The sequence below is a fragment of the Penicillium diatomitis genome (genome assembly GCF_028827545.1).
Source record: "Penicillium diatomitis strain IBT 30728 chromosome Unknown utg000004l_segment0_segment0, whole genome shotgun sequence".
NCBI classification, from domain to species: Eukaryota; Fungi; Ascomycota; class Eurotiomycetes; order Eurotiales; family Aspergillaceae; genus Penicillium; species Penicillium diatomitis.
This window is the reverse complement of record NW_026623176.1, coordinates 1,214,847-1,229,339: the sequence shown is the minus strand read 5'-3', so window position 1 is coordinate 1,229,339 and position 14,493 is coordinate 1,214,847. Positions and strand designations below refer to the sequence as shown.

General features: G+C 50.4%; 6 protein-coding genes across 6 annotated transcripts; 1 reads left to right on the top strand and 5 right to left on the bottom strand.

Moving 5' to 3' along the window:
• Positions 1-185: 185 nt before the first annotated feature.
• N7539_003723 (Zn(II)2Cys6 transcription factor) lies at positions 186-1,976 on the bottom strand (the record flags this gene model as incomplete). Its single annotated transcript, XM_056933325.1, has 2 exons — positions 186-1,843; positions 1,922-1,976. The coding sequence occupies 2 exons, from the start codon at positions 1,974-1,976 to the stop codon at positions 186-188; spliced, it is 1,713 nt and encodes a 570-aa protein (XP_056790866.1).
• A 576-nt stretch (positions 1,977-2,552) lies between these two features.
• On the bottom strand, positions 2,553-3,820 carry N7539_003722 (heme-dependent oxidative N-demethylase family protein; the record flags this gene model as incomplete). Its single annotated transcript, XM_056933324.1, has 3 exons — positions 2,553-2,783; positions 2,875-3,574; positions 3,615-3,820. Coding segments are annotated over 3 exons (1,137 nt in total), but the record flags the coding sequence as incomplete, so codon positions are not given.
• Positions 3,821-4,656: 836 nt separating this feature from the next.
• N7539_003721 (bifunctional C97 family peptidase/thioredoxin family protein) lies at positions 4,657-6,664 on the bottom strand (the record flags this gene model as incomplete). The annotated part of the gene is made up of 2 exons (XM_056933323.1): positions 4,657-6,450; positions 6,629-6,664. 2 exons carry the CDS (start codon positions 6,662-6,664, stop codon positions 4,657-4,659), a joined length of 1,830 nt encoding a protein of 609 aa, XP_056790864.1.
• A 666-nt stretch (positions 6,665-7,330) lies between these two features.
• On the top strand, positions 7,331-8,198 carry N7539_003720 (EF-hand superfamily Ca2+-modulated protein; the record flags this gene model as incomplete). The annotated part of the gene is made up of 3 exons (XM_056933322.1): positions 7,331-7,392; positions 7,441-7,689; positions 7,826-8,198. Coding segments are annotated over 3 exons (684 nt in total), but the record flags the coding sequence as incomplete, so codon positions are not given.
• Positions 8,199-8,918: 720 nt separating this feature from the next.
• On the bottom strand, positions 8,919-10,865 carry N7539_003719 (putative RNA annealing protein Yra1; the record flags this gene model as incomplete). The annotated part of the gene is made up of 5 exons (XM_056933321.1): positions 8,919-9,213; positions 9,273-9,343; positions 9,400-9,564; positions 10,562-10,591; positions 10,653-10,865. 5 exons carry the CDS (start codon positions 10,863-10,865, stop codon positions 8,919-8,921), a joined length of 774 nt encoding a protein of 257 aa, XP_056790862.1.
• Positions 10,866-11,715: 850 nt separating this feature from the next.
• N7539_003718 (ESCRT-III subunit protein VPS24) lies at positions 11,716-12,484 on the bottom strand (the record flags this gene model as incomplete). Its single annotated transcript, XM_056933320.1, has 2 exons — positions 11,716-12,402; positions 12,437-12,484. The coding sequence occupies 2 exons, from the start codon at positions 12,482-12,484 to the stop codon at positions 11,716-11,718; spliced, it is 735 nt and encodes a 244-aa protein (XP_056790861.1).
• Positions 12,485-14,493: the final 2,009 nt, after the last annotated feature.

Here is a 14,493-nt window from a genome sequence, read left to right as displayed (position 1 = left end):
CAAGACACATAGAAAGGCATGTAAAGTAGGTAGTCGTATGTTCAATGATTTATCAGTTGCCAAAGTACACCAACTTCAAGGCGTAATAGATTGATCGTGTGAATCCACGGCTCTTTTCTTGTATCAAGGCCATAAAAAACCCCCCACAAGTCATTCATTCATCAAGCCACAAAATAGCCATTCTCTCAAAAGACAAAGAAGGGGCCGTTCTCAGCTTCAGTGATCCGAGCATAGGAAACCCAACCGCCAACCCGATGGTACTCCTTGGTGACCCAGAAGCCCTTCAAGAATTTCAAGACGGTAATATTGCACCAGATTCCCATCTTCGTCATCAGCTCCTGGAAGCGACTCTCAACCAACTCTTGTCGCGCTTCATCACCCCAACTCTCGGTCCCGGCAATGAACAACGGAACAAAGATATCGTGTGAAAAGCTATGCGTCGGACCGGTAGTGAGAAGCTCAAGTTCCGCCCACAGCGACGGCATGGAAGCGTCAACCTCGGCGGCGACTTCGGCACTAGAGGCAAGGGTCTGATAAGCGTAGATCAAAGTAGCGTGGTAGACGGCCCGCACGATCGCGGCCATCCACTTTTGCGTGGTGGCTCCCTGTGCGGTGACTATGCGGGCCGTGTCGGTAGAGGCTCGCGCATAAGCTAGTTCGATCTTGGCCCGCCAGGAGGCCATATCGGGAGGTGATGGCAAATCCGAGGATGAAAATGTCGCCAGCGATCGAGAAAGTGTCAAAGCTTGTTGTTCCTGCTGGAAGTTTGAGAAAGCTGCATGTCTGCGGCGTTCTTCCACGGTAATCTCACGGAATAAGTCTGTAAATGTGTGAAGAGAGCCCTCCAACATGATTGACTGAGGGCGTAAAACCTCCGCCAGGTAGGTTTGGTCAGCGGAGAAGGCGCCAATACTTCGGTAAACTTCGATGTCGGCCACTTCTCGGATGATGAAATCAACCACGGGATTTCGCTGCGAGGGACTCTGGTTGTTGCGCCACAAATATCGCTCAATGAGGACGCGGCAAGCGTGAAGATGTAGGTTCCAATCGGTGGAGTTCGGTATGAGCATCTCACCGTAGCAAAGAACAAGAGTGGTTGCAAGAATTTCAATTAAAGTAGAGTCAAGGATGGAAGAGTCAATCATGGAATGTTCCTGTATCAACTCGAGATTGATCTTTTGATTCAGCTGGTGTAGACTCTGATCACGAAGCCGATTGCTAATCGCGATACGATTCAAGTCGGGCGTAGGAACACGGTTCGTGGATGTGAATGAAAGATGAGCTGCCGCGACGCTGAGAATCGAGAGGCCGAGAGACTTTGATCGCTGTGCAAGCGGAGCAATAACTTTACGCCACGGATGATCTGGCTGATCGACCCATGTCAAACGAGGACATACATTGATATTAAAGTGAGTGAAGAGGTTCCGCGATATGCTTTGCGACGTGAATCGATCGACCAAAGATCTGGCATTGATGGGAGGAGGTCTTGTCGCAGTTGAGATTGATGACTGCATCTGACGGACCTCGACTTCAGAAGAGATCATCTCCCATCCACTCAGCGACGGCGAGGACGATGGTGTTGATGACGACGAAGAAGACGGCGGAATCGCACGAAGCCGCGATGCATCATCGTTCTGAACCGAATTGGACACCTCCAAAGTGCTATTTAACTCTTCAGACAGTGGTCCTGCCACGGATGATTTCCGGACTCTTTTGTCCCCAGAGCCCCATTTTAACTGCACAGCATCATAGCCAGGGCACTGATACTCGCGAATAGTGCACTTGCGACATCGCGGTAATGTCCGATCACACTTGATGCGGCGCTTGATGCAGCGCCGGCAGTCTGTGATTCAGGTCAGATCCAGATGTTCCGCCTGATGCCAATCCACACGCGAATGTCGTGTGTTGATTGCCGACTTACCTCTCGCAGCTGTCTGCCGATCCGCGGGCAAAGAGGCGATGCGCACATTGAGCATCTTCTGAGTCTCTGGTGCGGTCGGGCAACCTACAGCGGGGGAAGGATGCTGTGCCAGGAGACATGACCTATGACGGTGGCCGGAGGGGAAGCTAAGATCCGCGACAGGGACTTCGCATCCTCGTTGAGAACCTTGTCTAGAGTGGTGGGATTCTCATTAAAGATTACAATTGTGTTGCCGAGAACTGACGGTCTCCTTTTGGAGGAATGAACGAGGATACCCGCTCAAGGGAAAAAATGAAAGTCTTCAAGATCGTGGGTGGAGACCTCTGTGTCCAATGAGTGTGCGAGATCATCTCTCTCCGTCGATCCGGTTCCCCACCGACCGACGTCGTTTGTTTATGCATGAAACATCAATATACTGTAGATTGACGGGTCATGGAATTGTGAGGGTTCTTGATCGGCCGCTCAGTGAGAATGGTGGGCTTCTCGTTGTCGGAGGTAGCAAGATTGAACACATCTCTGGTTGAAGATCAGGTCTGGTATGTGCATCTCGCCGCGATCGCGAGCGGTTTCGTGCCGATTGAACATCCGAGAATTATTTGAATGACGTCCTCTCCGGCTCGTTACATTCCCATTAACCTCGAAGATACTCGCGTACAGAGCCCGCCCATTTGCCTCCGCCTTTGTACGTAAACATCTCAGGGACACTCCCATGTTCCAGCCCATCAATGGCCTGCGCGAGAAGCTCTCCATTCCCTTCTGCTTTAATGTCCTGGATCGGGTAGATATAGGTATGAAAGCCAAAGACAATCGCCCCCGAAGCGGGTAGTCGATGAAGGGTTTGACGCTCGCAGCGTAGGTATGTCTAGCCGATAGGAATGGTGAGCAAACTGTCCACTTCATGAACCTTCGCAAGAAGTTCCAAAGGTCTTCCAAATGGTAGTGGTCAAACTTACCTTGTCCAGATTTAGCTCTTCAAGAGATATCTTCTGTAATGTTCCCTCAAAAGCAGGTTTGCTCTTGTCGAAATTTGAAAAGAGCTCCTCGTCAACCGTCACGCCCCAGTTGACTCGTTTCACGTATCGACCGGGCTCGAGTCGGGCAAAGAATCGATCCATGCTCTTTTGCAATTTCTGCTTGTATCCAGGTACCGGACCGTGGATATCAGCCAGCTTTTTGCCAATCTTCTCCCTCGGTTGGAACCCAGAGGGAAAGCAGGCTGCATAAGCTTCTAGGATGTAGATCTCCTCATCCGTACCCTCTTGTCTACGAGGAAAAAGAATGAAAAAGTCTTCGTCCACGTTCTCGGCAATCGTTTTCAGTGCATCCCGCAAGGGTGTTGAATTGGCAATGTGCATTGGAAAGACATTCCCCGTCACTTGATTCTTCAGGTGGGTATGAGTAGCCAGCTCCTTCCCGGCAACTTCAAAAAGTTTGGGGTACCGCTTCGGCAAGTAAGTTGCAAAAAGGTAGCTGTAAAGCTCTTGGACCGCTAGCCGAATTTTCATGTCCGTCTCGGATGTCACTCCAATGACATCAGTAGAATACTGCTGCAGTAGAGACTCACGCAGACATAGACGTTCTGCGTAGGTGTTGTCGAAGAGTATCAGATCGTTGCGATCTACAGTCTCAATACCTGTCGTCTCGGTGAGCATCCTGGGCAAAAATCCCGTCTTCGCCAGAGCGAGAAGGAAACTTACCCATAGTCAAGTGATACTTTGGCTTGAATGGGCGAAATACTGGTGGATCAATCGAGTTTAGGTTGAAATTGGGAGCAGGTATGATATCAGGAACAACTGTGCTCGCCTTTCGACTGTACTCTGAAGAGGCTGTGGCATTCCTGCTTGAGTCGCGATATCGCGCAATTGCAACCAAGACAAGAACGACGAATATTGCCCAGCCGACTAAGCGAGTAGATCCCACGTTCGAGCAATGCAGGTATGGCCATTCTTCACTTCCCCAGCTTTGTTTACAACATGCCAAACCTTTGATTAGCTCGAAGTTCATCTTTCGAGGAAACCTAGGTGGCTGTGAATCGCGGCGAGTTGCGGTCCGTCTTCAGGGGGAATTCGCCTTGGAGTCTTCTCCCTCTATCATTGATCTCGTGCGTTGAAGGACAGAGGCGCGTTCCAGAAAAGTAGACGCCGCATCTCTTGCACTTAAGTCACGGTGGCAAGCCACGGTCCGATGCCGGATAGGAACCAACCGCTCGGCTCGTGAAGGTTTCGCAGAAGAGTTTCCATGATCCAAAAATTCTGCTTCAGCATCAACTGAAGGAACACAAAATAAGTCACGTCTCGAGTTGTGTCGCTGAGAAGGTGCTCTTGATTGGCGGCGTGAGTCGAGAAGATGCCCTGCCTCCACAATTGGGGTCACTTTCTCTCGGGAATTACCCGTCTGGGTCTAGTGGACCATGATCGTGCGACTGTCTATGACTCTACGTGACATGGCCCGTTTAACTTGAACTCTTGTTTGCAGGCAATGTTCTTCCAACGATCAATTTATTCTCATGTTTTTTACACAATAAGATCCCGGAAGCCGAGAATGAGGCATCAAGCCTGCTGTTGATCTGAATATAACGCTCTCTCATCGTGATCAAAGTTTACAGCTCAAAGAGACGATCGATAAGTAACATTAAGGGTATAGCATTATCACTATCCATGCGTCTATGCGGACAGTCCATGATTCAGGAGGACGAATTGATGGACTTTACATACTAGGAGAGTCTATCGCTCCGTTCAGAGCCCTTTCCCAAACAACTCACCGCCGACTTCTTTAATCAGCGGTTCCTTTTGCAGGGCAGGAATTTGCGCCTTGGCAGATACGGTCTCGCGAACCCCCATCGCACGGCATAGATCAACCAGCGTTCCGTCGATCGGTGCCTCATAGATCAGCAGGCCAAGAGCAAAGAGCAGTCCATGCAAAGCTTCAGCGCTTTCATTTTCCTGCGAGATAGCCTCCAGCAGTGATGCGGTCAATTCAATTTGGTCTTCTTCCGACAGACGATCCGGCTTCCCGTCGAATCGAGCATTATGATTGAATGCGGCCAGGTTGTATGCAAATGAAGCCGCGACCACACGTAGATTCGAGTGAGAGTCCAGCAGTGAGTTGGTGGCTAATGCAAGGAGTGTTTCTCGTAAAATTGAGGTGGATGAGGTGAGTTGATCAGGGTATAGAGGCGTGCTGAACAAGTTGCAGATGAGTTGGAGGGAAACAATTCGAAGATTGTAGGGGGAGGCCGAGAGTCTGTCCTGAGAAAGAGGAGAGAAGAGTGTAACGAGTGTAGCGTGATTGGCCTCTTCAGCAAAGTAGCCGCTCACACGAGGATCGAGGAACAAGACGCGTACCAAGTCGACCACTGCAAAGAGACTCTCAGTCGGGAGCTCGGAATAGGTTGATTGCATTGTGCTGGCGAACGTATGCAGATCAGGAACTCGGACATCAGCTGGAGGAGGGTTGCCATGTGTACCGGCGTGGCGCTTTTTCACAAAGTCGATAATGGGCGCGACACCGACTGCATCCTTGAAATCCGATGGCAGCTTTTGAAGAAGCTTGTCCAGAGGAGGTGCCTTCTTGTACATGACGAAATTGGTGATGGTCCGTTGCAGACTCGGAAGTCGGAGATTGCGATGGGGATGTGTTGGGTATGCTTGCTCCAGAAGCATCCGCACATGGCCCTTGAGTTGAGCCGGACTTGCGCCGCTCCACTCGTCCTTTTTCTTACCCTTCAAAAAGGTCATGAAGGTGGGCGTAGCGTGTACGTTATACTTCATGCTCACGTCGTAGGCTGTGCTTATGTCCACTTTGATGAGACGGCCCTTTTCGCCCACCTCCTCCGCAAGGTCATCATAGGTTGGATAGACGATCCTGCAAGGCGCACACGTGGACGAAGTAAAGAAGATCACAGCACAGGAATTTGATGCAGCCTTCAATTCATCCTCCATTTGTGTGAGGTTACTGACGTTGCGGACGACGCCTGTAGGCGCTGGAGTCTTTGTTGCTACCGGCCCTGCTCTAGCCTCGGGCATAGCATCACCCAGCGCCGCCCTAGACCCAGAACCAATACCAGAGCCTTGGGTGACACCCTTCAGGGCCGCTTCAATCTGAGGCTTCATCATCTGGCCAAAGGGCGTCTCCAAGAACGTGCGAGGCAGATCCCTAATATGACCTGGTATACTTTTACCCACAAGAAACATGGCGAAATCTTGTGTAAAGTTATTGCAGTTATGGAGGAATAGATCGTATGACTGTTGCCAAGTTAGTCTGAACCATGAATCATTCCCATTGCAGGATGTGTGACACAAACCAACCTCTGGTGTATAGATGGCAGCTAGCGACTCCAGATACTCTTGGATCACGTCGACAGGAAGCTCAGTTTTGCCCATTGGCACTTTTTCCATCGGCTGTCCATGGTGCGTGCTACCTGGCCTGGCTGTCTGGATGCCTTGCCCGAAATAGTACTCGACTCCATCAACAACCAAGGAGGTGTGATAGATCGCATCGATCTGAGTGCCCGTCAAAGGTTGCGAGTACTGAAAACCAGCATTAACGATGAACATAAGAATTGCTCGACATTTTACCACAGGACACTCTCCGTGAGCAATCGCTTGAGCTTGTAAAACAACAGTGCATGTAACTCACCACGCGCGCAAGACCCTATCTACGAGTCAGCCAAATTCCCGGGGAAGCTTTGAACAGAAATATACTCACCTTGGAAAGGTCATAGACATAAAGCTCAACTTCCATCGTAAGATCAAGCTGTCTCAGATACTTTACACTTTCTGAAACTGCATGGAAGAAAAAAGTCGATCCTGTTGTCCTTCGGCGATTATTTGATCTCCGTTCAGATAGTCCAACACCACTCCAGGCACCAGGCGGGATCACGTCAGCACCGCCAGATCACCCGCCGGCCATTATTTCGGAGCTCTTCGATCACTTTCTTTGCAAGATATCCGACAAAGTGGCCCTGGAAGGTCAGATGGTATCAAGAGTGTACTATTTGGAAGCACAAGACTCAGACAGCCATTATAGATTTCAGGCGCCTAAATAGTCTCGCTTTCCTGATATCGCAAATGTCTCTGTTGCGTTCGCTTTGTGCTGTCCACGTGCGTATGGAGATGGGGAGTTCCCGCTCTCGACGACGTCATCTACCAGCGATGAGAATAGCTGGAAGGTGGGCTCAGAGACAAGTCAAGAGCTAGATCTTGCAGATCGAGTGTTCTCCAAAGAATATGTCCACTCCAGAACTACTTACCAATTCAGACCCTGGCTCTTGTGAAAGTACAATTATTTCGAACCATAGAGACCAGCTGCATTACCCTTTTGGGACTGGTCAATCCAGGCAGCCAATCAAGAGTCTCATTGACGATCTTGCTTCTCCACCAGCGATCGTGACTGTCGCTCTGTCCAGCTTCAACTATCCGCGCAGAAGATAAAGATCTCGGTTTACTTTCTTTCTCTGCGCAAGAGCTATGGTATGTCGAGTTTAATTCAGTCACAAATGAGGTCTAAGCACAAGAAAGGTCGACTGAAGACAGACTCGCGCAGCCGCCCAGGAGGCGCGGAGCTCCCGCCAGCTCCTCAATCGCCAACACCAACGCCGCCGCCGCCCCAAGGCGCTCGCGCTCGAAGATCGCCAAAGAGAATGACATATCTGCAGATGAGGAGAATGAGATAAAGGAGGTCTTCCAGATATTTGCTCAAACAAATGATGAGTTTCCATCTGAGAAGGAAGGCGTGATTCCGCGTGAAGATGTGCGCAAAGCAATGATGTAAGTGATACCCTTTTATCCTGTCGCATTGTGCTTCAAACAAGAGCTGTGGGATAGGTGTCACAACGTCCAAGTCAAATCAATTTCCAGTAGGGATCATGAGGCTGACTACCATTTCCTTGTCCGTCGTGAACAGCGCCCTCAACGTACCACCGTCGGACTCCTCCGAACTCGCCGATATCCTCTCCGCGGTTGACCCAACCTCCACGGGCTTTGTTCCCTATGGACCCTTTGTCTCCGTTGTCGCCGCAAAACTTCACGCTCAAGACGACGACGCACGAGATGCCGAGGTGGAAACCGCATATCAGCTCTTCACAAGAGGCTCGGATGGGCCCATATCCCTCAGTCATCTGCGACGCATCGCGCGCGAGCTGAAGGAGGACTCAGTGGATGACAACTTATTAAAGGACATGATCCTTGAGGCCAATGGAGGAGCAGGATTGACCTCTGGAGTGACACTCGAACAGTTTCAGGACGTCATGACCCGCGCTGGAGTTTTCAAGACGTAGGTAACCCAGGTGCAGCCTTGGTGGACGGACGACACAATATCTAGGAGTAAGACAACGATAGCTCAAGTCCTAGCACCCATCATCCCGAATACTTGCATCACGGAATTTCGGCTATGACCCATGCCCAGGGTTCGATGGCACGATGTGCTGGCGTGAACATGCGCATGATCAATTTCTGTAATGAACCTGCCAGATGGAGCTAATCCAGGCGTCGAGGGAAATGGTGAGCGATTGCAATCATCTCGTTGCGCACGTGCGACTTTTGGATCCTTGTTCATTCATTGTAAATTCCTTATCAATTACGACAGCCTTCCTCTGTTGGCCATTAGAAACACATCCAGAGCAATCCGAGTACTGTACATTTAGGTGATAGAAAGCAAGGGTGGGCGGAAGCACAGCTCAGGCGAACCGTGAAGCGAGATCAAATTGCGAAGACATAGTGCTTTGGCGCTGAGTCTCATTTAAAAATGCGAAAGAAAAACCTCATTAAAGACCCGTAACCGAAAGAGACATTTCTCCCCAAGCAGACCCAAGCAAAATACATTGAAAAAAAAATTGAAGAATCATGAAAAACAAAGGACGAGACAGCGATGAATCAGCCGGCGCGTGGACTTCACCACCCTTGCAGGGCGAGATCTTCGCTTGTTTCCATGGTGAGAGTGAAGCGGCGCGCAAGACCAAGGTCCAGACAACATGGCATTTACTTGAATACAGTCAGCATCATAATCGGTCACAAGACAAATACGGACGACTCACGGAGATCTCAGCCATGCCAGTGTCCTCGCCAGCGGCGACTGGGGCAGCCACACCATTGACGGGGGCGCTACTCTCGGCAGCTGTGCCGTCGTTGTTGAAATAGTCGACCATTTCGGCATCGAGCTCTTCAACGGTCTTGGGCTTGCCGCGGCCCGGGTTGCGACCACGGGCACCGCGGCCAGAGCCACGGGTTCCGCGGGCCTTGGGCTTGTTGGTGGCCGCCTTGGGGGCGGTCGCAGGCTTGGGCTGAGGCTTATGACTGCATATACTGTCAGAGGAAGATGTCAATGGAACAGCAGTATTCGGATCGAAACTCACGCGACACGATCAGCCAGGGACTTAGGAGGCACCACGGGAGGTGCGAAGGAGGCGTCGAAGACAACCTCAATCTAAGCGAAACGTCAGGGACTATTGAGACTTGTTAATGAATCGAGCTCAATCTCACCTTCATGGGGCGGCCGTCAACGTTCAGTCCGTTAAGCTCCTTGGCAGCCTTAGCGGCAGTGTCGGCCTTGTTGAAGATGATCGATGCGATGCCACGGCTGGTGCCATTCTGATTGTAGGTGAGCATGACCTTCTTCACGGGACCTGCAGACTTGGCAAAGTATTCCTATAGCGAGAACAGGAGGATCAGCAATTGTGCTCCGAAGTTCGAAGGCGCGAAGACGTGCATAAATGTCGAGTAGTCGAAATGAGATCAACGGTAATCGCGCAGGAAATGGGATGAAAACATCCGTGGTGAAGAGCATCAGCGAGCACACAGCATCCATGAAAGTCCAGATCGAGCCATTGCACTCGAGTAAGACACTCAATAGCAAGGCCAATTAACCTCATCTATCTCGTCATCGACACCCCTCCTCACTATCGAGCTCGTTCACGTTTCGGTCTTTGTCATCATGGCGACGATTTGCAGCGCCTCAAATCGTGCTCGGCTGTCCTGGACAATGACAGTATGTTCACAACCAAGTATCGTCCAAATTTCGCCAAAAAATGGAAGCTATGGGCACCACACCAAGCTTCTCTCGCACGGCGTGAAACCGAGGGTTGTTCGTCATTGCCTGAGCACCACTGAAAAGAGGCATCACCCTCCGAAGTAGTGCAAAAGGTCCAATGCGGTTTTCTCATGATAGTGGCTGCTCATCTTTAAAAATACTCGTCGCCGCCGCGTTCGCCCGTAGCTGTGCTCATGCGCTCGCTGATGCTCGTCTGAGAAAATCCAGCAGTAGCTGGTAAGAGAGACAAGAGATCTCAAGGTGGCATCAAATCATCCTTGGGATTTTGACTTCCGAGCCAAGGCTCAACTCCGAGGTTGTCAAGCAAGCAAATCATCCACAGTCAAGCAGACTCTTCACGAGCGAGTCATGATTCCCCACGAGACAAGAACAGAGCTCAACTCCCAGACTTCTGCAATGCCAGCCAGATGATCGTTTGTTACAGAAGTGGGAGGGAGGAGCGTCTGCGTCTGGGCTAGGAACCACCGAGTGGCCCATCGTGGAGTGTGTGCATAATGATAATGCCGCGAAAGCAATTCGACATGTTGGACAGCTCGAGTACTCGAAAAAAATATGGCGATCAAAGCCAAGGCGTAAGCCTGTAGCTCAACGTACCTTGATATTGGCCTCGGACACATCAGAAGGCTATCGATAGTGTTAGACCTGATTAAAATGGGACCAGAAGACGCAGGCGTATTTTACTCACAAGTCCGCTGACAATAATCTTGCTTGAAGGAGTGGGTGCGGTAGGCGTGGGGTGCACGACCTTGGCCGCAGCCTTGGGGGCCTTAGAGGCTTTCTTGACACCACCGACCGATGGCTTGGGGGCGGTCCGGCGACCAGCGCCACGACGACGGCGAGCAGACTGGCGGCGGCTGCCGACAAGGTCGTCAAGAGACTTGTCAAGATTGGCTGACATTGTGATGTGATCAAGTTCGAATGTGAGAGAAGCAAAGGCTGGCGTTTGCGATCACAAGCTAGCAAGTCGTGGGTGGAGCACGATGCAGGTAGCGATGGAGTGAGAGAAATGTAGAGGCTGGTAGTTTTGAGGGCTTTGCAAGAGCTGGGGAAGTTTTCCCTTGAACTAGTTGAAATTGTGACGTCTGGGAGATGGACAGACCGTGAGATGGTAAAGCAGATGAACTGAGATGAGGCGCGGCCTGGAGGGTGGAAAGAGCCAGGAGGCAGCAGTGTGCTAGTCCGCTTTTGGCCGGAGGCACCATCCGTGTTTTGCTTGTTTGCATCGATGTTGTTTGGGTTCGTGTTCCCTGTTGCCCAACAAGGCCTATTGTAGCCTGTATAAGTCACCCACGCGACCTACTCTCTTTGTTCGCTGTTCAGTATATTTGCCCCATGATTGACGTAGGCAAACATTGCCTATCGTGGTGATACTGTTTGGAATACTAATACTTTGGCAACTAACAACTTCCCAATACGGACACAAGTCGTCTGCCACGATTACGAAGTAGGCAATCGGAGACAATAGCACTTATCACGAACAAAGCAAAATTGAGTGAATAAGAGAGACGGCCTTATACTGGTTGGATATCAAGGTAGACGTCGATTACCAAGTAATTAATTTGTCAAATTCCATCTACGTAGGTACACACAGGCAAGTTATGGAGGACAACAAGTGATGATTGAGAGCTTTGATAGATGTTTATCGGGCTTGAGCCAGATTCATTGGCGCGCGATCTCAGAAAGATAGGATATAATAAACGCTCGGGCGTAATGAAACAGGAGCAGGTACGATCAATGACGCCATGACACTAGCTTTTCAGGGCTTCGAGTCGATCCCGCATTTGTGATAGAGTGGCTTCCTGGTCCTCGAATTCTTCCTCGGGTTCGGCGGCCACAGGGATCTCTTCTACAGGTTGTGTAACAGGGTTTGCAGGCGCTTGCGAAAGCTTCCCCTGCAGCACCTCCTGTAAAATCTTGTCCACCTCCTCTTCCGCCTCATCAAGCTCGTCCTCCATCAGCGAATCATCAGGCAGTGCCTCATCCACATATTCCTCAATAATCCCAGCTTTGACAAGTTCCGTGGAAAGTTGATGCATTGTAGACGTAAGTTCGGGCATGCGAACCAAAGTATTCACGTCCTTCATGATCGCAGTGGACTTCTGGAGGCTGCCTTGGATCTTTCGTACCTGAAAGGCCTCGTTGACTTGCATTCCCACACTCTGAAGCTGCGCTCGACTTGTCGACAAGCGATTCGTTTGCTTGCGAATGCGCACGAGTTCTCGGGCAAATGTCTTGGTCTCATTCAGCGCTTGTTTGGCTTGCGACGGGTTGCGTTGCGCGCGGCGGGAGGCATTGATGATATATTGACGTGTTTTGCTATCCAATGTTTTGAGTTGATTGAGATCACGATCGAGTTGTCGCGTGTTTTGACGAATGAGGGCGTTACATTTCCTCATCTGTGAATGGCCGGTTACTCCAGAGGTCAAATCCAGTACCTGGTGCGCAGAGATCGGCATGCTTGTGGCTTACCTGAGCCTGAGGGTCCGGCCCAAAGAACACTGCCTTGAGGGATTCCATGCTCCAGAACTGAGTCGCCAAATTCTTCAGCGAGGAAGCGCAAGATGTACCAACGCGCAAGAAGAGTAATTGCTCGCGAGACAGCCGCAGGTCAAGACAATTAGGAAAGTCGGATGATCGGGCAGAGGGCGGTGCGCATTCCACCAGACGAAATCAATGATTGGTCACTTGACTGTGTACTCCGTCACTTCTATGCTAGGACATCACCACCTCTAGCAGTTCAGGAAGTTGACACTGCCTTGACTGAACACATTCGTCTTCTGATGCCTGCGGCAAGCAAGAGGGCGGGGGTGGGGACCAAATGGATGCGGGCGAGCAGTCGGACGGGACGTATTTGCTTAGTCATGTCGGTGACGTCGGCCCTGGTTCAGCACGTTCAGCCTACTTACTGAGCCTGCCCAGGTACTAGACAATCTTAACTTTCAAGTAAGCGAACCACATGTGGTGTAACCGGCTCCAGCTGGCAGGATTTAGGCTGGGCACTGGTCCCGAGACAAGCAGCCCTCGCAAAGATGAGAGTAGTGTTCTCAAACAATTGCTTTAAAGAGAGAAACGGCGTACTTGAGTCGGGTTGTACTTTAGTAAATCCGCCGTATGTCCATGACTTACTGTCGCACAAATTGCGAGAGCGCGCATTGGAACCTTTCGGCCGTCCTGGTCGGTCCCGAGCTATATATACAGAGTCCCGACGATGCGAGCCGACTTCACGCTCAACATCTATTTCAGCCCTACAACCATTGTCAGACATCATCTTCATTAGGATATGTTGTCTTTGCTATGATGAGCCTCGGACCGGTATTGCACTTATTAAGGTAGCCTGATGCTTGGTGAGAAACACTCGGCTAGATAGGTAGTCTCATACAGTCGGGGGCCTCGAAGCAGACGCGAATTATCGCATATCTTATGGCAACGCAATGGAAGTTCATATGTGCTTAAAATGCAGTGACTTCCAAGTCTGTACTTGCATGAATTTGGAATCTAGCGGATATTTCGCAACACCTGCTTAGCTCACCTACTGAATTCCTAGAAAGCTTTCCCCGAGGAAGTGCTAAAAACTGGCTGTGCCTACCTGGCACTCAGCTTCTTTCTGCAATTCTGTCATTCCCATATACCGCCTGATTGCCACGATGGAGCATGTCAGTACACGATAGGACATTAATACACTCCCCAGGCGAGCTCGAGCTTAGGTTAAACCTCGTACGCTATGTAGTACCTCTAGTTGCCAGGTGGTACGCTAAAGGAAATAACACCAGTCCTGCAAAACCTGATAGGTGGGAATGGCCTCAATTCAATCAAGCTTACATAGCCGAAGAGTCGAGCAAGACGGGCCAGCTACCTCCAGTCAAGATGTCCGCGAAATCTTTGCGTTAGCCATGTATGTAGAATGTACTGCACACGATGTCACAGCATGAACGAGATCATCACCAGTGATATGGGAAGTAGAGTCACTGCCAGATAAAGCAGTCGAGATTCAGGTGAAAGTAGTCACATCTGTTTATGCACGAGGGCCGCGTCAGCCGAAAGTGAATTTCAGATAATCCTGAGTCATGTAGTCAGGAACATGCAGTGTTACCGACGGCCAGACCCTCTCATCCATGATAATCATGGGGTGTGAAATCCTGCAGTTATATTGTTGCATACCCTGCAACCTGTATTTCAACTCTGAGCGCCAGCCCTTTGAACATACAGCACTATATTTAACATCCTCCAAATATCGACTTCAGAAACGGATCTTCCTTCATCAATGCACTCACGTACCATCAAACCCGAAGGACATAGTTATCGCCAAAGACGGGAGCTATAAGCTTCTTCGAGGCCTATTTGCAGCCTCAGGCACCCGCGAAACAAACCAAGCAAACCACGGGGTTCCAGTACCTTCTAACAGCTGATCGCGGTACATTACGCCTGGACGAGCTTTCCTCTTTTGAACCTGAAGAAGTCCGAGTTTTTAGCTTTCTCTCATCTATCCTTGAGGATTGAAGCTTTTATCTGCCTTATAAATTACCAGT